Source organism: Argopecten irradians, chromosome 5 (genome assembly GCF_041381155.1).
Source record: "Argopecten irradians isolate NY chromosome 5, Ai_NY, whole genome shotgun sequence".
In the NCBI taxonomy this organism is placed as follows: Eukaryota; Metazoa; Mollusca; class Bivalvia; order Pectinida; family Pectinidae; genus Argopecten; species Argopecten irradians.
In genome coordinates this window covers 38,712,687-38,737,599 of record NC_091138.1, presented here as the reverse complement: position 1 = coordinate 38,737,599, position 24,913 = coordinate 38,712,687, and the positions used below count along the sequence as shown (strand labels likewise).

The following is a 24,913-nucleotide window of genomic DNA, read 5'->3' as shown; positions in this document are numbered from 1 at the left end:
GGAAGAATTTCAAGCCTATAGCCCCTTCTAGAGTCAATCCTTGCAACTATTTTTTTTCCATATACATTTTAAGACCAGAAACTTTTGCAAAATCCGATGCTTGTGGATCATATGAAAGTGTAAAGGAAGTATAATCCGACATACATTTATTCCCATTATAACAGGGCTGTATTTAATCGCTGCATTCAATAATGCGACACACAAAATGAAAATATAAGGACTAATAGGGTCACCTTGTCTGACACCTCTTTGTATTTAAAAAACCCATTTAGACGGCGATGACAATTTTTTTTGCAACACAGCAGGTACTGTTGTTATAAAAGGTTTCAATCCATCTATGTTGGTTGGGCCAAAGTTATAAAAAACTAAGTGTTTAAAAAATAAAGTTCCTTTCTAAAGAATCGAACGCTTTCTCAAAATCTATAAAAGAAGCAAACCTAGAATACTTTCTGTTTTCAGTGTATTATAAGGAATATCCTATTAGTCTGGTGTATTCTCCAATAAACCTTCCTCTAATGAAACCTTTTTTTGAGTTTTACTTCATTAATCTACGTGATATTACAGAAGACATTATTTTATAATCAACATTTATTGTGTAATGGGTCTCCATTAAAAAAAAAATATGATTTTGATTTCCGCTCTTTCGAATGCAAGCAATAATTCCTTTGAAGTTGCGTACATGATAGATGTTCGTTTCATATTTACCTCCACACTTCAAATATTCTTAAAATAATATAAATGTATCTCAACGCGCAAGCAATTCTACGAAGTACAATTCACTACAGAAATCGAGTAGTTTTATATTCCACTGTGCACGGACTTCCCATGGGTTTACCGTGAGTAACGGTACCTTGTCGCCGGAGTGTTTGATACACTGATTGGCCAATGATCAAAGGGACCGACCGGTGTTCTTCTTGTGTACGGACATACATTGTAGCAGGTACGAGAAAGTCTTTTATACAATAGTGTTATATAAAAAGCCACAAAATAATATTGAGATTTGGCTCAGTTTCGTCCGTCTTATATTTGTTTTGCTTTGCTTGCTACCGAGGTTTTTTTTCAATAAATAATTTTAGAATAATTTCCACAAAACATGTATACATTAAACTCTTTAAAATAGTTCAAGTCTGATTTGTGACATTTCCGTTATTTCTATTTTGGTCCCGACAAACTCCAAATAAAATCGTCTCCATAGCATTATTAAGAGCTGAGTTATAATACAAAACAATACCATAGTATACTATAGCTTATGATTGATTCAATCGAATTATTTAATTGTATACATCCTAAAATATACATTGGGTTATTCTCTTTACGTCAATATATTTTTCAACATGTTTCATTAAATAGTCTGTTTTTATCCGTAAGTCACATAGATTAGGCTGCATTTCACTCTTTATTATACTGGTGACATTGTTGGTTTAAAAAAAAAAAATTAATCGCATTAATTCATTAACTCCATACCTTTTTACTAGACAAAGAACTTCTAGATGAGTGTGCAGAGGTAAGATAAAAAAAAACCAACAACAACTAAAAATCAGTTATCTCGCGATTTTTAATGTCTCAGAAAGCCAGACCCCAAGCGTTGTTTTTTTTCCAGTAAAGAAGATCAGTTGAGTTCTAATACCGTATTATTCAAATACATGTAGTTCAACTGTTCTCTAGAAACCATATTTTCAGTTTTCAACCTTGTTCTTTGAAACGCTGATTTCTAAAGTTTTTTTCCCCCCTAATTTGACGGTTTCTTATTTTTTAGCGTTGTGTACATGTATTTGGAATCGTAGTGCATTTCACCAAAACCTTTATTCAGATGGTTAAGTTTTCACGGAGAAAATTGCTGAAAATAAAAACAATATGTAACGAAAAAGAGTATTTATTTTATTCTATGTTTAATAACAAATCCGTTTGGTGGGTTTTTTGTTTTGTTTAGAATTTTGTTTAATGATTAAATAATATAGCTTGAAAGTTTGATTTGAATATTTTGTCGTAAGGTGAAATAAAACATCTTTTTGTACCTTGCAATTGTTAGCGTAAGAAGTTAAAACCTTTGTTATTTCGATAAAATGACAATATTTTGAGCAATGAAGGAGACATTCTTTGCGCCCCGCTATCTGATATGTATGTACATTCGCTATTTCGAAATCAGCGCAAAATTCCTGTAAATAATTAACTCGGAGGATAGCAATTAATTTATTTACATTACATTTTTCATGTGCAAATTATTGATAAGGATATCACGTGGAGCTGTCATCACCACAGGTGCGCGCAACATCCGTAGCCGCATGCTGTGTGAGCCAATGGGGTTGCTGCAATCTCCGCCCCCTTACCTAATACGATCGACACATATAGTGCCAAGGGGAGTTGAATGGCAGACCGACCCGCCTTCATCAACTTTACGTGAAGTTGGCCAAGTTTTCGGCATTTAGAACATCTTTCCGGTGGGGTGTGGAACTGTGAACATGACCTCCTTGGCCACCATGGACAGCGCTGGGTCTCTCCAGTACCAACCTACTCAGCTTCTCATGAACTGGGGGGTCTACCTTACCCTCGCGGACGGCCAGGGAGGGGTACAAGGGGGTCAGTCTCTCTACAGTGATCCGTGGTCCAGCCCTGTCTCAACGGTCAACTCCGTCAATACCGTAACTTCTTTGTTAAAAAATGGCCAAAACATTTACGGTCCGGACGGCTGGTCCCCAGTGTCGCTGAATGGCCTCAACGCAGTGAGTATTAAAAAGTAGAATTCTTGTCGATTCCAGCATCAGTAGCCAATATGTGGCGACAGCCATAGCAAAGATGGCAGATCATGAATCGTCTTTTTGACAAACAAATATTTATTTTGACTCCATATTGGCTATTTTAAGTAACTTATTTCATGTTTTCTAAGTTGTTTTCTTTGTGACTGCGTGTATCTTGTCGTCAGAATGATGGGGAGATACTTATCGGCCATATACTATATTATTACAAGACTGAGAAAAACTCCTAGAGAACAAGTAGTGTTTAGGCACGTGCTGTTCTGGGCTAATTATCATCAGATGTACTTGGAAGCAAATGACCCATTTCCTTACAGCGTGAGGAGAACGTCTATATTTAAACATAATATAAAATATAAAAGTCATTTTAGGAATTCAGTATCCCTCAAATTGGACGGCCCAAAATATAACCTACTTCGGAGATGCTAAACACTTCACACAGGGGTCTGGTGGGGACGGTATCGTCTGCCTCGCGACGGGGCACTTTGTTTAGGAGCTCCGTATCTCTCTTATCTAGCCCCTCAGACACATGGCATACCGACAGATGTTTCTGCTAGAGTCACGGTATTCGAAAATGATGCCATTTTCGCAAAATTATATATGAAATTCGAGATATTCTGTGTGAAAAATGTGCTGTCAAACGGCCAAGATTTTCTTGCTCATGTCTTTAAAGTGCTATTGATAATTGATCCGTCTTTTTATTTGGCCTATTTTATTTTTATTTTCATTTGCAGTTTTTAGCATAATGTTATTAAGTACTTTGGAGTTAGAAAAAAAAGTTTCTTTATAGAAGTGTAGATCTGTGACTGTATGTTAGTTGCAATATTTCCACTCATAAGAACTAGATCTAGAGAATGAAGAACCAAGAAATAGGGTTTGTTTAGATTTGAGGTTTGTTTTGGTGAACTGATGAATCAGCAGGGGTGAAGGTCTACTGGAACCTGGCATGTTTCTGGGGGCCCTCAACAGCTGTGGCCACTTAAGTCTGTGGTATGTAGGAGGACTGTGGAGAACTGTGGGGCCACTTCTGTTGACAGCATGGAAGTCTGAGGGAGACCGACAAAACTGTTCCTCTAGATGTGAATGGACCTCCGTAGTTCATAGAACTGTGAAATAACAGTTTTAGTTCAATTTCTTTTGCAAGGAAAAATAATTTGATTGTTTGAATAAAATATTCTTAAAATATTTTCTTATATCACTAATTTGTCAATTTGTATTGACCTTTCTTATTTGCACAAGGATATGCTTCTACAGATTTTGCAAAAACCAATGTGTTCAAAGGGCTCAATGACATGTTTTCCCGTTTCTATAGGGAGTCGGGGACACATTTCTGTACTCTTTCTGTCACTTGTAGGACCACTTGTCTACCTTATTTCCATAAGGACTACTTGTGTCTAACTTAATTCCACAAGAACCACTTTACCTTGTTTCCATAGATATCTGTGTCCATCTTATTTCTAAATAGATCTATATCTTCTGACTTTTTTATAGATACCAGATAACAACTGACTCCAGTACACAGCATTCTAACTTGCTCCACAGCAAAATGTCTTTTACTTTAAAACTGTCTTTTGAAGGCATCATTTTGAATATGTTAGATGAATAGTATGATATATATACCATTGCCCATAGCTGTAAAGTGAAAAAGAAGAGACATTGCTACAGCTGCCCCTGTTCTTTAGTCTTTACCTTTCAGAATATGTTCTAAAGCACATTACCAAGATCTCTTTACAGTCTTTACACTCCAGAATGTGTTCTAAAGCACATTACCAAGATCTTTACAGTCTTTACCCTCCAGGATGTGTTCTAAAGCACATTTCCAAGATCTTTACAGTCTTTACCCTCCAGAATGTGTTCTAAAGCACATTACCAAGATCTTTACAGTCTTTACCCTCCAGGATGTGTTCTAAAGTACATTACCAAGATCTTTACAATCTTTACCTTCCAGAATGTGTTCTAAAGCACATTACCAAGATCTTTACAGTCTTTACCCTCCAGGATGTGTTCTAAAGCACATTACCAAGATCTTTACAGTCTTTACCCTCCAGGATGTGTTCTAAAGCACATTACCAAGATCTTTACAGTCTTTACCTCCAGGAATGTGTTCTAAAGCACATTACCAAGATCTTTACAATCTTTACCCTCCAGAATGTGTTCTAAAGCACATTACCAAGATCTTTACAGTCTTTACCCTCCAGGATGTGTTCTAAAGCACATTACCAAGATCTTTACAGTCTTTACCCTCCAGGATGTGTTCTAAAGCACATTACCAAGATCTTTACAGTCTTTACCCTCCAGGATGTGTTCTAAAGCACATTACCAAGATCTTCTAAAGTCACTACAATTTTTACCCCCTCCAGGATGTGTTCTAAAGCACATTACCAAGATCTTTACAATCTTTACTCTCTCCAGAATGTGTTCTAAAGTTTTACATTACCTCAAGATCTTTTTACAGTCTTTACCTTTACCTCCAGAATGTGTTCTAAAGCACATTACCAAGATCTCTTTACAATTTACCCTCCAGAATGTGTTCTAAAGCACATTACCAAGATCTCTTACAGTCTTTCACCCTCCAGGATGTGTTCTAAAGCACATTACCAAGATCTTTACAGTCTTTACCTTCCAGGATGTGTGTTCTAAAGCACATTACCAAGATCTCTTACAGTCTTTACCCTCCAGGATGTGTTCTAAAGCACATTACCAAGATCTCTTTACAGTCTTTACCTCCAGATGTGTTCTAAAGCACATTACCAAGATCTTTACAGTCTTTACCCTCCAGGATGTGTTCTAAAGCACATTACCAAGATCTTTACAGTCTTTACCCTCCAGGATGTGTTCTTAAAGCACATTACCAAGATCTTTACAGTCTTTATACCCTCCAGGATGTGTTCTAAAGCACATTACCAAGATCTTTACAGTCTTTACCCTCCAGGATGTGTTCTAAAGCACATTACCAAGATCTTTTACAGTCTTTACCCTCCAGGATGTGTTCTAAAGCACATTACCAAGATCTCTTTACAGTCTTTACCCTCCAGGAATGTGTTTCTAAAGCACATTACCAAGATTCTTTACAGTCTTTACACCTCCAGAAATGTGTTTCTAAAGCACATTTACCATGATCTTTACAGTCTTTACCTCCAGATGTGTTCTAAAGCACATTACCAAGATCTTTACAGTCTTTACCCTCCAGGATGTGTTCTAAAGCACATTACCAAGATCTTTACAGTCTTTACCCTCCAGGATGTGTTCTAAAGCACATTTACCAAGATCTTTTACAGTCTTTACCCTCCACGGATGTGTTCTAAAGCACATTACCAAGATCTTTACAGTCTTTACCCTCCAGGATGTGTTCTAAAGCACATTACCAAGATCTTTACAGTCTTTACCCTCCAGGATGTGTTCTAAAGCACATTACCAAGATCTTTACAGTCTTTACCCTCCAGGATGTGTTCTAAAGCACATTACCAAGATCTTTACAGTCTTTACCCTCCAGGATGTGTTCTAAAGCACATTACCAAGATCTTTACAGTCTTTACCCTCCAGGATGTGTTCTAAAGCACATTACCAAGATCTTTACAGTCTTTACCCTCCTCCAGGAATGTGTTCTAAAGCACATTACCAAGATCTTTACATCTTTACCAAGGATCTGATCTAAAGCACATTTACCAGTCTTTACAATCTTTTCACCTCTTTACCTTCCAGAATGTGTTCTAAAGCACATTACCAAGATCTTTACAGTCTTTACCCTCCAGGATGTGTTCTAAAGCACATTACCAAGATCTTTACAGTCTTTACCCTCCAGGATGTGTTCTAAAGCACATTACCAAGATCTTTACAGTCTTTACCCTCCAGGATGTGTTCTAAAGCACATTACCAAGATCTTTACAGTCTTTACCCTCCAGGATGTGTTCTAAAGCACATTACCAAGATCTTTACAGTCTTTACCCTCCAGGATGTGTTCTAAAGCACATTACCAAGATCTTTACAGTCTTTACCCTCCAGGATGTGTTCTAAAGCACATTACCAAGATCTTTACAGTCTTTACCCTCCAGAATGTGTTCTAAAGCACATTACCAAGATCTTTACAGTCTTTACCCTCCAGAATGTGTTCTAAAGCACATTACCAAGATCTTTACAGTCTTTACCCTCCAGGAATGTGTTCTAAAGCACATTAACCAAGATCTTTACCAAGTCTTTACCCTCCAGGATGTGTTCTAAAGCACATTACCAAGATCTTTACAGTCTTTACCCTCCAGGATGTGTTCTAAAGCACATTACCAAGTGTCTTGCACATTACCAAGTCTTTACTCCTCCAGGAATGTGGTTCTAAAGCACATTACCAATAGGTGTGTTCTAAGGCATATTCTCTCTTACAGTCTTTGACCTCCAGAATGTGTTCTAAAGCACATTAACCAAGATCTTTACAGTCTTTACCCTCCAGGATGTGTTCTAAAGCACATTACAAGATCTTTACATCTTTACCCTCCAGAATGTGTTCTAAAGCACATTACCAAGATCTTTACAGTCTTTACCCTCCAGACCTAAAGCAAATTACCAAGATCTTTACAGTCTTAACCCCTCCTAATGTGTTCTAAAGGCACATTACCAAGATCTTTACAGTCTTTACCCTCCAGGATGTGTTCTAAAGCACATTACCAAGATCTTTACAGTCTTTACCCTCCAGGATGTGTTCTAAAGCACATTACCAAGATCTCTTTACAGTCTTTACCCTACCAGATGTGTTCTAAAGCCATTACAAATCTTTACAATCTCTACACTCCAGAAATGTTGATCTAAAGCACATTACCAAGATCTTTTACAGTCTTTACCAGGATGTGTTCTAAAGCTACATTACCAAGATCTTTTAAACAGTCTTTACCCCACCAGTGATTGTTTCTAAACACATTACCAATAACTTGTACAGAGTCTTTACCCTTCCAGGATGTGTTCTAAAACACATTTCCAAGATCTTTACAGTCCTTTACCCTCCAGATGTTACTACTAAAGCAAACATTACCAAGATCTTTACAATCTCTCTACCTACACTCCAGAAACTGTGTTTCTAAAAGCACATTACCAAGATCTTTTAAATTTTAGACCTTCCAGAATGTTCCTAAAGCACATTACCAAGTTTCTTAACTATTATAACCTTGCAGAAAGTGTTCTAAAGCACATTTCCAAGACTTTTACAGTCTTACCTCCAGGATGTGTTCTAAAGCAACATTACCGAAGATCTTTACAGTTCTTTACTCTCCAGAATGTGTTCAAAGGCACATTACCAAGATCTCTTTACAGTCTTTACCTCCAGATTGTGTTCTTAAAGCACATTACCTCAAGATTCTTTACAATCTCTACACCCAGGATGTGTTTCTAAACCACATTACAAAGATCTGAAATTGTTTAACCTCCGAGAAGTGTCCTAAAGCCCATTACCAAGTCTTTACTAATTATAACCTGCAGAATGTGTTCTAAAGCACATTATACCAAGAATCCTTTACAGTCTTTAACCCTCCAGGATGTGTTCATAAACACATTACCAAGGATCTTTACATCTTTACCCTCCAGACTGTGTTCTAAGCTCATTACCAAGATCGTTTACAGTCCATTACCCTCCATGATTGTTCAAAGCACCATTTTGATCAAGATCTTTACAGTCTTTACTCCTCCAGGATGTGTTTCTAAAGCCAATGGACCAAATGTATCTCATTTACAGTAATGTTTTACAGTCTATGGTCATGGTGGACCAATAACCTTAGAAACCCAAAAATATCCAGATATCAAAGACCATTAGAAACAATGGTAGGACAGTGCAACCAAAACCTTTAGAAACAATTAGGACACCAAAACCCATAAGAAACAATGTTATGACATCATAGTCCATTAGAAACAAATGTAGGACATCATAGCCCTTAGAAACAATGTAGGACATCATAGTCCTTAGAAACAATGTATGACATCATAGCCCGTTAGAAACAATGTATGACATCATAGCCCCTTAGAAACAATGTATGACATCATAGCCCCTTACAAACAATGTAGCACATCATAGTCCTTAGAAACAATGTAGGACATCATAGTCCTTAGAAAACAATGTAGGACATCATAGTCCTTAGAAACAATGTAAGACACCATAGTCCTTAGAAACAATGTAGGGTACATCATAGCCCTTAGAACAATGTAGGACATCATAGTTCCTTAGAAACAATGTAGTCACATCAAACTTCCTTAGAAACAATGTATGACATCATAGCCCTTAGAAACAATGTAGGACATCATAGCCCTTAGAAACAATGTAGGACATCATAGCCCTTAGAAACAATGTAGGACATCATAGCCTTAGAAACAATGTATGACATACATAGCCCTTAGAAACAATGTATGACATCACAAGGCCCATTAGTCCTTAAAACAATGTAGGACATTTCATAGCCCTTAGAAACAATGTAGGACATCATAGTCCTTAGAAACAATGTAGGACATCATAGTCCTTAGAAACAATGTAGGACATCAAAGTCCTTAGAAACAATGTAGGACATCATAGTCCTTAGAAACAATGTAGGACATCATAGTCCTTAGAAACAATGTAGGACATCATAGCCTTAGAAACAATGTAGGACATCATAGTCCTTAGAAACAATGTAGCACATCAAACCATTAGTCCTTAGAAACAATGTAGGACATCATAGCCCTTAGAAACAATGTAGGACATCATAGTCCTTAGAAACAATGTAGGACATCATAGTCCTTAGAAACAATGTAGGACATGAGGACATCATAGTAAGACCTTTAGAAACAATGTAGGACATCATAGTCCTTAGAAACAATGTAGGACATCATAGTCCTTAGAAACAATGTAGGACATCATAGCCCTTAAGAAACAATGTAAGACACCATAGTCCTTAGAAACAATGTAAGACATCATAGCCCTTAGAAACAATGTAGGACATGATCAACAATGTAGGACATCATAGTCCTTAGAAACAATGTAGGACACATGATCAAAACAATGTAGGACATCATAGCCCTTAGAAACAATGTAGGACATCATAGCCCTTAGAAACAATGTAAGACATGATAGAAACAATGTAGGACATCATAGCCTTAGAACAATGTAGGACATGATCAACAATGTAGGACATCATAGTCCTTAGAAACAATGTATGACATGATCAACAATGTAGGACATCATAGTCCTTAGAAACAATGTAGGACATGATCAACAATGTAGGACATCATAGTCCTTAGAAACAATGTAAGACACCATAGATCCTTAGAAACATGTAGGACATCATAGCCCTTAGAAACAATGTAGGACATGATCAACAATGTAGGACATCATAGTCCTTAGAAACAATGTAGGACATGATCAACAATGTAGGACATCATAGTCCTTAGAAACAATGTAGGACATGATCAACAATGTAGGACATCATAGTCCTTAGAAACAATGTAGGACATGATCAACAATGTAGGACATCATAGTCCTTAGAAACAATGTAGGACATGATCAACAATGTAGGACATCATAGTCCTTAGAAACAATGTAGGACATGATCAACAATGTAGGACATCATAGTCCTTAGAAACAATGTAGGACATGATCAACAATGTAGGACATCATAGTCCTTAGAAACAATGTAGGACATGATCAACAATGTAGGACATCATAGTCCTTAGAAACAATGTATGACATGATCAACAATGTAGGACATCATAGTCCTTAGAAACAATGTATGACATGATCAACAATGTAGGACATCATAGTCCTTAGAAACAATGTATGACATGATCAACAATGTAGGACATCATAGTCCTTAGAAACAATGTAGGACATGATCAACAATGTAGGACATCATAGTCCTTAGAAACAATGTAGGACATGATCAACAATGTAGGACATCATAGTCCTTAGAAACAATGTAGGACATGATCAACAATGTAGGACATCATAGTCCTTAGAAACAATGAATGACATGATCAACAATGTAGGACATCATAGTCCTTAGAAACAATGTAGGACATGATCAACAATGTAGGACATCATAGTCCTTAGAAACAATGTAGGACATGATCAACAATGTAGGACATCATAGTCCTTAGAAACAATGTAGGACATGATCAACAATGTAGGACATCATAGTCCTTAGAAACAATGTATGACATGATCAACAATGTAGGACATCATAGTCCTTAGAAACAATGTATGACATGATCAACAATGTAGGACATCATAGTCCTTAGAAACAATGTAGGACATGATCAACAATGTATAGACAATCATAGTCCTTAGAAACAATGTAGGACATGATCAACAATGTAGGACATCATAGTCCTTAGAAACAATGTAGGACATTATCAACAATGTAGGACATCATAGTCCTTAGAAACAATGTATGACATGATCAACAATGTAGGACATCATAGTCCTTAGAATGATAGGAATATCCTGTAGAAACAATGTTTAGGACAATGATCAACAAAATAGGACATCATAGTCCTTAGAAACAATGTATGAGGACATGATCAACAATGTAGGACATCATAGTCCTTAGAAACAATGAATGACATGATCAACAATGTAGGACATCATAGTCCTTAGAAACAATGTAGGACATGATCAAAATGTAAGGACATCATAGTCCTTAGAAACAATGTAGGGATCATGAAACAATGAGGACATGATATCCTTAAAACAATGTAACATCAAATCAATAGTCCTAGAAACAATAAGACATCAACAATAAGGTACATCATAGTCCTTAGAAACAATGTATGGACATGATCAACAATGTAGGACATCATAGTCCTTAGAAACAATGTAGGACATGATCAAAATGTAGGACATCATAGTCCTTAGAAACAATGTATGACATGATCAACAATGTAGGACATCATAGTCCTTAGAAACAATGTATGACATCATATTCCTTAGAAAAAATGTAGGACATCATACTCCTTAGAAAAAATGTAGGACATCATAGTCCTTAGAAATGAACATGTCCTTAAAACAAGTAGGACATCATAGTCCTTTAGGAAACAATGTAGGACATCATAGTCCTTAGAAACAATGTAGGACATCATAGTCCTTAGAAACAATGAAGCACATCAAAGTCCTTAGAAACAATGTAGGACATCATAGTCCTTAGAAACAATGTAAGCACATCAAGTCCTTAGAAACAATGTAGGACATCATACTCCTTAGAAACAATGTAGGACATGAATTGGTTTATGGGCATTATGGGTCAGGTTTGGTATATTGCTTTGGAAGGGGGAAAATATTTCAGTATTAGGGGCTTGGGAGGGTAGTGTGATGGCTGGATAGGAGTTAGGTGTTGTAGTGTTAGGGGCTGGGGAGGGTAGTGTGATGGCTGGAGAGAAGTTTGGTGTTGTAGTGTTAGGGGCTGGGGAGGGTAGTGTGATGGCTGGAGAGGAGTTTGGTGTTGTAGTGTTAGGGGCTGGGGAAGGTAGTGTGATGGCTGGAGTGGAGTTTGGTGTTGTAGTGTTAGAGGCTGGGGAGGGTAGTGTGATGGCTGGAGAGTGGAGTTTGGTGTTGTAGTGTTAGGGGCTGGGAGGGTAGTGTGATGGCTGGAGAGAAGTTTGGTGTTGTAGTGTTAGGGGCTGGGGAGGGTAGTGTGATGGCTGGAGAGGAGTTTGGTGTTGTAGTGTTAGGGGCTGGGGAGGGTAGTGTGATGGCTGGAGAGAAGTTTGGTGTTGTAGTGTTAGGGGCTGGGGAGGGTAGTGTGATGGCTGGAGAGGAGTTTGGTGTTGTAGTACTGTTAAAGAGAGATACACATCTCTATGACTAACGGGTTTGGCCTTCTGCCAGTCCCCATGGACCATGATGTATTATAAACATGATCAGCCACACAATAGACTTTTCTCCTGTCCAATAAAATTCAACAGTTGCATGGTTTTCTACTTGTGGTCATTAATCTACAGTTGAGGAAGAATTTGGTGTTACCTGTTGGCTTGTCAACCCCAATAAGTGCCACAGTGTAGACTTTATATCTTCTTTCCTTGGGTATATTCATTCTTGTTTTGAGCACTGCTGTGGTAGCCCCTCTGATTTTACTATACTGCCGAGTCCCCTCAATTCTATTGTTGACATTTCTCCTGTCTACTCCTATCCACCTCTCAGTTCTACAGTTGTGTGAGCACCTCTCAGTTCTACAGTAGTGTGAGCACCTCTCAGTTTGTGTGAATCCATGTTAACAGATTTAATTCTAGTGTTGAGTAAGTCAACCCTCATTTTCATTCTTAACCCCCCCCCCTCCTCAATTCTGCTGTTTTGGAAACCTTTCTCCATATACATTGTTCGAGCCCCTCTCCATTTACTGTTGTTTGAGCCCTCTCCATTTACGATTGTTCGAGCCCCTCCCTGTTTACTGTTGATCAATCCTCTCTCCATTTACTTTTGTGAGAACCCTCTTAATGTACTGATGGGTGAGCCTCTCCATTAACTGTAGTGTGAGCCCCTCTCCATTTACTGCTGTGCGAGCCCTCAATGTACTGTAGGGTGAGCCCTCCTGATTCACTGTAGTATGAGCCCCTTTCCATTTACAGTTATGAGATACTCTTTCAATATATTGTGGCTTAATCCCTCTCTATTTACTGTTTTATGAGCTCTCCTATATTTACTGTTTTGAGATCCCCTTTCCATTTATTGTGGTTTGAGCCCTCTCCATTTACTGTAGTGTGAGCCCTCTCAATTTACTGTGATGAGTGCACCTTTCCATTTATTGTGGCTTGAGCCCTTTCCATATACTGTTTTATGAGCTCCTCTCTATTTACTGTTATGAGATGAGCTCCTCTCTATTTACTGTATGAGATCCCCTTTCCATTTACTGTAGTGTGAGCCCTCTCCATTTACTGTAGTGTGAGCCCTCTCCATTTACTGTTATGAGAGCCCCTTTCCATTTATTGTCATTTAGGCTTCCTCTCCATTTATTGTATTGGTAGCCATCTCCATTTTGCTGTTGTGTGAGCCCCTCTTCATTTACTGTTGTGAGAGCCTCTTTCCATTTACTGTCATTTAGGCTTCCTCTTCATTTACTGTTGTGTGAGCTCCTCTCCACATTCCACTGTTTGTATAACACAATTCAGACAAGACCTTGGACCTGTGGTGCAGGCTCAGTTTGTTGACACTTGCATTCAGCTGAGGGTATTGCACATATCTGGGTTTAGTGTGTTATATTTCTACCTCGGTATGTGGACAATTACAGCTCATTAGGGGAGAACCGGACTCATTTATATAGTGAACTGACTGAATGGTTACGTATTTTCCAGGTTTTACCTTGACACAGGTTTTCTGGGTTGACCGACATAAAACTATTGCTATTGATACTTGAGATAAAATGGGGGGGGGGGGGGGGGGGGGGGGTCCAAAAATTTAACTGAAATATCTAATTCCTGGAAAATGAACAAGAATTTGAATTTTGTCAGCAAGGTGTGGACCAGATTCTAGATCGGGTCAATTGCTGACAAGCAGGTAGCTCAATTTCTAAAGCATCTAACTAGTGTTCAGAGTTCTTGGGTTGGAACCCTGGTCTTGCCTCTATTACCCTGCAATATCAAATCTACATGAGCACACAGGCCTCACTTTATATCTAATTAAAATATCAGAGCTCTTGGATTTTACTTAAGAGACACCCTATTTGGCTCCATAGACATTTTTCTTTCTATATCTATGAAATACTGTGTCAAGGTTGGCCATATAACACTACCCGAAAAAGTAGGATTATTAACAAATTGTAGAAGATATGACAATGGGAATACTCTCGCTTCTTTAATAATGAGTTCTATAATGAAACTTATATTGTATATTTTTATACTGTGTCATTTTCAACATTTTATTTGATTTGTGATTAAAGTACACTTAGAAATGTATATTTCTATGCTAGATGCAGCAAATTGTACATTGACTATTTGTAGAACAAAAGATCAAAGGACTGCAGGTATTTCATTACAGGAAACTGAAATTTGTTTAAGATTGATCAAAAACATCAGAAATATACTTCAAATAATTGAAAATCTTTAAAGATGCTCCACCGCCGACAGAACATAAATCATATTTATCATTTGAACAATAATTGGTGTTTAATCGTGTATATATATCCCTAATTAACACAAAAAGTAATATAAAATAGTTTGTTTCACCTTTGGTGCGTGCACATTCAGTACTTTGTTCTATATAGGATATAGTGCTGCAGAATTTTTTCGGGATGCAATTAATTATTTTTCATATTTTTATCTTGAAGTAAAATTAGAAGCTCAAACTTTTCAATGGTGGTAATGGTGTAAAGTAAGTAACTTTTGTAACTGAAGAAAAATACTAAATCGTCTGCTAATGTTTTTGATAGTGAAAAAATACCATTTGTCAGCGGTGGAGCATCTTTAAATACGAGTTTCATCATCTCACTTCATTCAAAGGATTGCACAAAAATTAGACTTCTTATTATACAGTTATTTCAACCTGCTAGGACTCCTCATTGATGTTTAATGCTGAAAGGTTTGGTGGCTTCATTAAACACTTTATGTGCAGAAGATGATTTTTAGTATGCAATATCAAAAGAGGAAAATCTGTTTGAACAATTTCAAACTGTAGAGAAATGATACACGGAAGGATTAATGCAGTGTGAACTTTTGGGTTAAAAACACCAAAATGTATTCTGGAATTAACTGAAATTTAATACAGGCTGTGTCTATACTGGTTCTTATATAATTAAAAACAAACAAAAATACTCTTACAAAGTTAGAATAAAGCCTTGTTTAGCATTAGGTTATGTATCAAGTGTTAGTAAACCTCAAAGTCTCTGAAAGCAGAACAGGCCTGCCTGAGTCCTGTGTCTCTAAAGTTACGGAAAAGAAGTATCCAGACACATATCATCTTTGTCGAGTGTAGGTGTGTGTGTACATGTGTTTGTATGTTCCAATTTAGATTTTGAGTCAGATTTTGCTGCCAACAGCAGAAATATAGCATCTAGTTTAGTTGACGTTTGTGCTGGAGTGCTCCATGTTGTAAATTCTACATAATTCCTCGCCAGCCTCTACCTGCTGTTATTTCATTGCTAAAGAATGTAACGGTGCAATTGACAGTTGCAAATTGATCTGTAATTAAATCAACTTAAGTCGGGTAATAGATACTGAAGGTATTTGTAATGGATGATTTCTCATTGCTGCTCTATATGATATCGTGAAGAACAATTATTACCAGGGTCCTAGGTAACGCAAGACAATATGACTAATGCTAATGGAAACCGTGGAGTAACACAATTACACTACATATTACTGTACAAAATTGGGTTGTTTGTCGAATGCCTGATCCCTGGCTCCAAAATAAACAAAACATCATCCTTCCTCTATAAATAGATGTACACATATCTATGGTATTACATCAGTATGGTCCGTAGGTAGGTATGATTGGTAGCCCACACAGTAATCTATTATTTTATGATCTCAATCAATGTCTATAGAAAGTATGATAACATGATCACTTTGTATAATCACTTTATCAGAATTGTCAGAATTCATTTAAATATTTACATACCTTAAATCCAGATTTTATGACATTATTTAGTAACATGGTTGTTAAGTCAACTGACCATATGTCAAGGTGAAGGTAAAATGTCCAAGGACAAATTTTGCATCCTTCATCAAAACATTTTCTTGACTCCAAGAAGCAAAATTGAAATCAGTAAGGAGTTTGGCTAAATGTGAAGGATATTAAAATCTTTGAAACTTTTGTAATATTTTCAACATTTTGATATGATAATGTGAAGCAAAGAAGTTCAGAATTTAGAATTGATTAGTCAACTGACCACATGTCAATAATACCATGTTGGGAGACAGAGGTCAGTAGGTCAAAGGTTATCAATTTCCCATCTTTGACTGACAAACTTTTAATCAGGACCTTGGCACACATTAACCATAAAGGTCAAGGTCACTATGTCAACATGTTGTGTATTGACAGGGACTTGCGTCAGCCATTCACATAGCAAGGCTTTTATGCTGACATAAATTAAATGTCAGTAAAGTAGATTGTTTTACTGGAATGCATATTGTAAAAAATTTTGTTTTTGAAATGATGGTCTGTTTTGTTTACGTTCCAAAACTATCAGATGTAGTAAAGGCATGTATATATATATATATCTATCATTGTAGGCATTACAATGATTGTTACTATTAACGATCCAATTTCTGTCTTGCTATTGCACACTGGTACATAATGTGCTGGGTGTTTTATAAATGAAGGACTTTTCAGATAAGAATAGAGCCCCCTCTTATGATAAAAAAATGTGCTACTCTTCCATGATATTATAAAGTCTGAATTGAATAATATTTAGTAGCAAATTTTTGGTATAAAATTGTGTTCTCATCCATGATGTTATCAAGTCGAAACAAGAGGCCCATGGGCCTTAATGGTCATCTGACTATTGGCACAATACAACACATCGAAGAATATGGTAGTGGCAAACAATTAATGCAATACAGAAGAACGCATTTATAATTCGAAGAAGTTCAGGTTCTGATATATGTGATGAATTAGACCATGAATGAAGGTTCCTTAATCCCCACCATGCTACAAATCCAATATCCAGTCACTAGGCCTCTTAGTTATTTACAAGAAGTCTTTAAGATTTCAGCCTATTTCACCCCTGTGACCTTGAATGAAGGTCAAGGTCATTCACTTGAACAAATTTCGTAGCCAATCTTCCAAGCATGTCACAGGCTCAATATCAGGTCTCTAGGCCACTCAGTTATTCATAAGAAGTCGTTTTAAGATTTTAGCCTATTTGACCCCTGTGACCTTGAATGATGGTAAAAGTCATTCTTTTGAACAAAGTTGGTAGCCATTCATTCCAGCATGCCGCAGGCCCAATATGATTTCCCTAATCTTTTGCTTCTTGAGAAGAAGTCTTTAAGATTTTAGCCTTTTTCATTCCTGTGACCTTGAATCAAGGTCAAGGTCCTTCATTTGAACAAACTTGGTAGCTCTTCATCCTAGCATGCCACAGGCCAAATGTCAGTACCCTGGGCCTTTGAGTTATTGAGATGAAGTCATTTGAAAAGTTTACGCACAGCCCACAGCGGACGACGACGGACGATGCAGGATGACAATAGGTCATTCTGACCCGACCCTTTGGGTCAGATGACCTAATAAAGTCTATTATTTTTATAGCATAAAAGCAAAACTGTTATATTCATGTATATTCTTGTAATACATATTCAATTTTCTTCATGAAAATAATTCCATTTGTGTTTAAAATAAAATACTGAAATCGAGAGCTGAAAGTTAATATATTGATTTCTCTACCTTCAGGCTCGTCCTAAAGGGGAGGGACTCACACCCTACCAAGGAAAGAAAAGATGTTTCGGGGAATACAAATGTCCCAAATGTAAACGCAAGTGGATGAGTGGCAACAGTTGGGCAAACATGGGACAGGAATGTATCAAGTGTCACATCAACGTCTACCCTCACAAACAGGTAAATATATCAACATCTACCCTCACAAACAGTTAACTATATCAACATCTTCCCTCACAAACAGGTAAATATATCTACATCTACCCTCACAAACAGGTAAATATATCAACGTATACCCTCACAAACAGGTAAATACATCAACATCTACCCTCACAAACAGGTAAATACATCAACATCTACCCTCACAAACAGGTAAATACATCAACATCTACCCTCACAAACAGGTAAATACATCTACATCTACCCTCACAAACAGGTAAATATATAAACGTCTACCCTCACAAACAGGTAAACATATCAACGTCTACCCTCACAAACAGGTAAATATATAAACGTCTACCCTCACAAACGGGTAAATATATCAACATCTACCCTCACAAACGGGTAAATATATAAACGTCTACCCTCACAAACAGGTAAATACATCAACGGCTACCCTCACAAACAGGTAAATATATCTACATCTACACTCACTAACAGGTGAATACATCAACATCTACCCTCACAAACAGGTAAATATATCTACATCTACACTCACTAACAGGTAAATATATCTATATCTACCCTCACTAACAGGTGAATACATCAACATCTACCCTCACAAACAGGTAAATATATCTACATCTACACTCACTAACAGGTAAATCTACCCTCACAAACAGGTAAATATATCTACATCTACACTCACTAACAGGTAAATATATCTATATCTACCCTCACAAACCGGTAAATACATCAACGTCTACCGTCAAAACAGGTAAATACATCAACATCTCACAAACAGGTAAATATATCTATATCTACCCTCACAAACCGGTAAATACATCAACGTCTACCGTCAAAACAGGTAAATACATCAACATCTACCTTCACAAACAGGTAAATACATCAACGTCTACCGTCAAAACAGGTAAATATACCAACGTCTACCCTCACAAACAGGTAAATATACCAACGTCTACCCTCACAAACAGGTAAATACATCAACGTCTACCCTCACAAACAGGTAAATATATTGATGTCTTCCTTCATAAGAGGTAAATAATGTATATAATTCTACCCTCACAAATGGGTAAATATATCAACATCTACCCTCACAAACAGGTTAATTGGTAAATATTTAGTGTCCTATCACCATCTACCCTCACAGACGGGTAAATATATTTATGTTTTCCCTCAAAAGAGGTAAATAATGTAAAATAATTCTACCCTCACAGACGGCTAAGTTGGTAGATATTTAGTGTCCTTTCAACATCTACCCTCACAAGCAGGTTATATAACTCATATTTATAACAGTGTCTGTGATTTGTTGAAACACAGATTATGACAGGGAAATAAAACAATGTATTTCCCTTGGAGGAAGTAAAAATCGTGTTTCCCTGGGGTGAGTATCCCCATGGTGACCGCCCCATCTGTTCACACGGAGTCATCTTCCCTTCCGATTCAAACAAAAATGATGATGAAGCGTAAAACAACAAGTTTTTACTCATCGCGAATTTAAGTAATATTTACCTCGTAAATAAACCTTCATACCACACAGCAACCTGGGTCATAAATGCATATTGGTACTCATATATTTACTTGCTCTCTAGAAGATTGCTATGTTAGATTTACATGTGCAATATTACCCTCAAAATAGATGTGTATTGTTATCTGTATCATGTAACTGAATTATCCCTTTTGTCACTTGTCAGAGGCCGCTTGAGAAACCTGATGGTCTAGATGTGTCTGATCAGAGTAAAGTACACCCACAACATCTATGTGAAAAGTGCAAGGTCCTTGGATACTACTGTAGGAGGATGAACTAGGTCAAGGACAAACAGAAAGGACAAAGTTCAAGGACATTGCCAAAGGTTAGGGCAAGAAAACATTAAATGTTTTCTTACTATTCCATTGCTGAAAGCAATATAAGGATATGAAAACCAGTTCTGATTATGAAGAGTTTCTTGTGTGTGATTTGTACAAAGTGCATAATAGCTCTAATAAGATTCAAGATGAAATATGTGTATGGCATGATGGTAATTTTTGAATAGTTTGAGCAGCTATAAAATAAAAAATATAGTGCCTTTAAAGTTGAAATTTAGAAATACATTTAGAGCATTTGATATTTAAATCCGAACAAAATGTTTTTTTTATATAATCAATATAGAATGATTATGAAATTAATAGATTTGCAATATGAACTGTACAGCCATTAGATTTGCAGAGCGAGGTATTTCACAGTCAACCCAGGGGGAACTTTCGTATAATGCCACTCAGTTAAAGTTTCGAAAAGTTGAGTCTGATCCTTATGAAATATTTTAACAGAATTTAAAAAAAAAGAATAAAATACTTGCATAGTACTCTGTAACCAATTATTTCTGCTGGATAATTTATTCATAATTTCCAGGAATATTGAGATGCTCACAAAAATTTCAAACATGAATTATCAGAAATCAATCAATTGATCAATATTTTAATTTTCTCATTGTAAGTGCAAGCATAATTTTTGACCTACCAGAATTACATACTCTGCAGTATTTGTTTCATATTCAATGGCAGAATTAAATCTTAGTCTAATAAACAAGAATAAAATATTTGTTATAGAGGGTTTGTATGGGCCTTGCATGACTGGCTGAATCATACCAGTAATGGTATAGATAGGACCTAGATCGGTGGAAGTCGGTGATAATTTCTGATAAAGTTGAGGACTTTTAATGCAATTCTGAAGAAAAAAAAGGTGAAAACTTTCAGAAGTCTGACCATGGTTTCTTGCACATTTTCTTTTCGATTTACCAATATGCCAAGGAATCATAAGTTCATGATTTTTGGAGAAGCAGCTGATATGAAGTATGAAAGTCAATGAGAGAATTATTTCAAAGGTTGTTTTTTGAGAGTAACAATTTGGATAATTAAAGTCAAAATACTAACAGTGTGGCTGATCATAGTCACCATGGTAACAGTTATTGCTCACCCTAGTCACCATGGCAACAACATGGCTTATCCTAGACACCATAGTAACAACATGGCTAACCCTAGTCACCATGGAAACAACATGGCTGACCCTAGTCACCATGGAAACTACATGGCTGACCTTGTTATCAGGGTAACAACACAGCTAACCTTAGTCAACATGGTAACAGTAATGACTGTTCATAATATAGTCATTGTGGTTACAGCAAGACTGACTGTTCATAATATAGTCATTGTGGTTACAGCAAGACTGACTGTATGCCTAGTCACCTGGGAAACAGTATGGCTGACCCTATAGTTACCATGGTAACAACATGGCTGACTTTAGTTTGTTGACATGGTAACATGTTTTACAGGCCTTAATCACCATGGTAACACTAATAAAACATTGAAGGCAGACCACCTTTGGTTACTTTAAACAAGTCCGGATGTTTATTTAGTAAATATGTATTCTATCCCATCTCTGTTTAGAACATTGTGAGATATGGAAACAGAAACATGCATTATCTACTTGGCTTTTAAGTGAACCCGAAGTGTTGGCAGAGGTTGGAACATGATATATAAATAATATTAGAAAAACCATATTCTCCAAGGTATTTGTTTCGGTACAACAGGATAGCTATGAATCTTCACACTTTATAGAGACTTAGGTTCTCGTTTACACATATAGATATACTTCAGTCTGTTTTTATATTCCAGATGTGAGTAAGTGGGAAACTCGTCAGACTTTGAATGATATGCCCTAGTACTAGGTTTTGTTGTATGCATATTCCATGCATATTGTTGTATGGCTGCTATTCCAATTTGTGCTATGAACAAAGAGAACTTTGACCAAGATATGGTAAAGTTGATATGTAAATTTCTGCTTCACAAAAGAATCTAATTCAAGATTATTGAGTTATATTATAAGACTTTTTTATTATTATTTACACCAAGATTTTTGAGATTTTATATTGATATTTATTTGTATATGATGGGAAGATACGAAGTGATAATATTTGGATTAATTATCATAGAATTCTATTCCTATTGGTTCTTTACAGATGTAATATCATTTGTGTTAAATATGTCCGATAATTATGGTCAGCTTGGAGCATACATCAGTACATGATTGAGGAAAAATATTTTCATTCTTTTAGGTTTTTTTTTTTTTTTTTTTAAGAGAATTTTGTTTGTACAATAAAGTATCGGTATGAAATTTTTTCACAAAGGTTTGAATTGTCAATATCTGGAGAACAATCAATTGTAGTTCATGTAAATTGAATTTTGAAAAGTTATCAATGAAAATGGATATACTCTTTAGATATTTTAGCAGTGATCAATCCAGGGATATTTGTGGTTGGTTAACCAATGTGTGTTGGCATGGCAACATAATTGATATTACATCTGAACTGAATCACCAAGAAAATATTTCCATGTTCGTTTATTATGATAGAAGAAATTCCCATGTTATAGAAAGCTCAATATGTGACAAGATATGTAGACGTTTCTCTTTTTACTGGCCAGGGAATGACGTTTAAAGGCACTCAACAACTTGTTATGAGATTCTTTTAACTTCACATGAATGAAATCTCTCACTTTCCTTTTGGTGCAAGAGGTCTTAAATTTGCTTCGTCTTTTTTCTCACTCAGAATATTTTCTGATTTGAGAAACAAGCCTTTTTTCATCGTCAAATACTATCAGCTGTTTGAGTATTCACTGATGACAAGGCAAAGCGAGGTGATCCTATGAGTTTGTTCCTCTAATAATAATTCCATATCTCTGGTCAGTAAACAGTGTAACTTCTCTTGAGGATTTCCATGATGTTAACAAGTGTACAGTGAATTTTGTTATCTCAAACTTCTACAAAAACTTGTTCAACTTGAAGTGTTTTGATCATAGTTTAAATTCATAATTCACTATCAATATTACTAATGTGAAAAATATGTATTACAATACGTGTTGTCAAAATCTTGAATTTTTAAATGGTCCAAACTTTATCATAGTCGCATCTAGTTTGAAATTTTTTCCCTGCTTCATTAACTTTGAGATAACAAGATTGTACTGTATTTTGAATTCTGTTTATTCTCTTGACATTTCATTTATTCGTGATCTGTTAATTAATTATTATTAGTTCGTAATTCTTTATAACTGTTCATGGTGCAAAAATGAAGAAGAGATTTTATGGAGATTGGCATTTAAAAGAGGGAATACATTGTATTGTATATGTATATATATCGAGTATAAATTAACACAATTATCATAATTATAATTAATAGATTTTATATTTAATTGAGTGAGGTTGTGGTGAAAAGCGTGAATTTTTTCTAAGATTAATATTTGCATGATTAAATATATCTTGAATTGGATGTTTGCTGTGTTACAGTGTATGTATAATTTGTACTGTGTGTATTTTAGATGGTCATTTGTGTATACTTTGCTTTCAGCATGTAGATATTGTGGAAATTTCGTTGGTAGATTTTGTTCTTTATTTATAAGTTCGAATTTTGCTTTAGTTATTTATAGACATATAAAGACTATGTTGATAAATGTTTGTAAACATATCTTAAAAGGACAAAATTGTTGAGTATGTATTTATATATATATATAGTACAATAATAAAGAATAATGAAATTAAAACTTTAACAATATCAAAATAACCTATTACGGTTTCTTGTTGTTTTCTGGATATCAATAAGCAAGGATAAATGCATGGTCAACTTAGTGAAAATATTCCGCAATATTGTCCTTTTCATATCCACAGTGTATCAATCGTCATTTTCTGATTTTAATTTTTCATTTTTGGTTAATTTCTTTCTTTCTCAATATGTCACTTTTCTTCATTTTCTAGGTGTTCTTGTTTGTGAAATTTTACTTTCAATGTATGGTTACATTTAAAAACTTAAACATTGTATAAGTGTAAGTTGATCATGTCTTGTTACAATGCTATTGATTTGATTAATTACATTAAGACAATGCCAATGGTATCTTGATTATCGGTGCTAAATTAAATTCAACATTTAAATACCAAAAGCTAATTACTCTATCACTTACAATTATAAAAAACAGTAATTAATTGTTTATGTCTTAGAATTACAAATTATTATAATTTGACTGTTTCGCTGGATTTTCAAGTGTAATAATAATCATTTCAATCATACTTATGGTCATAGTATATGCAGAAAAGATGCACTGGATTGTCCAAATTTGGTAGTTTCCAATTATACGTACACTATATTCACTTTCAATAAGTGAAATTTGGTAATACCATATTGCCTAATTACACTCAATATTACTCTTATTTTACTGGGTACCAATATTTTATGTCCAATAGAAAATTAGATGGTTGATGATTTGTTGGTGATAATGTTTCAGGTTTATAGAATCGTCCATATCATATTGTTGTAATTGTTTAGGAATTCACTTCATGGCAATATGCTCATGGCAATATGCTGAAATATAATTATCTAGAGGTAAACCGATATTGTTTAATTTCTATATATTGTTATATATTGTTTATCAATGATGATTTTATTAATTGATTTGTTTATATAGATTATGATTGTTGTATTGTTTGGGAATTCACTTCATGGCAATATGCTGAAATATAATTATCTAGAGGTAAACTGATATTGTTTAATTTCTATATATTGTTATCAATGATGATTTATAATTGTTTGGGAATTCACTTCATGGCAATATGCTGAAATATAATTATCTAGAGGTAAACCGATATTGTTTAATTTCT

The 24,913-nt window shown here is 35.7% G+C and overlaps 1 protein-coding gene across 1 annotated transcript; it reads left to right on the top strand.

The window, feature by feature from the left end:
* Positions 1-1,981: 1,981 nt before the first annotated feature.
* LOC138324413 (zinc finger CCHC domain-containing protein 24-like) lies at positions 1,982-24,602 on the top strand. Its single transcript, XM_069269478.1, has 3 exons — positions 1,982-2,720; positions 18,070-18,234; positions 19,929-24,602. Exons 1-3 carry the CDS (start codon positions 2,460-2,462, stop codon positions 20,040-20,042), a joined length of 540 nt encoding a protein of 179 aa, XP_069125579.1. The 5' UTR covers positions 1,982-2,459; the 3' UTR covers positions 20,043-24,602.
* Positions 24,603-24,913: the final 311 nt, after the last annotated feature.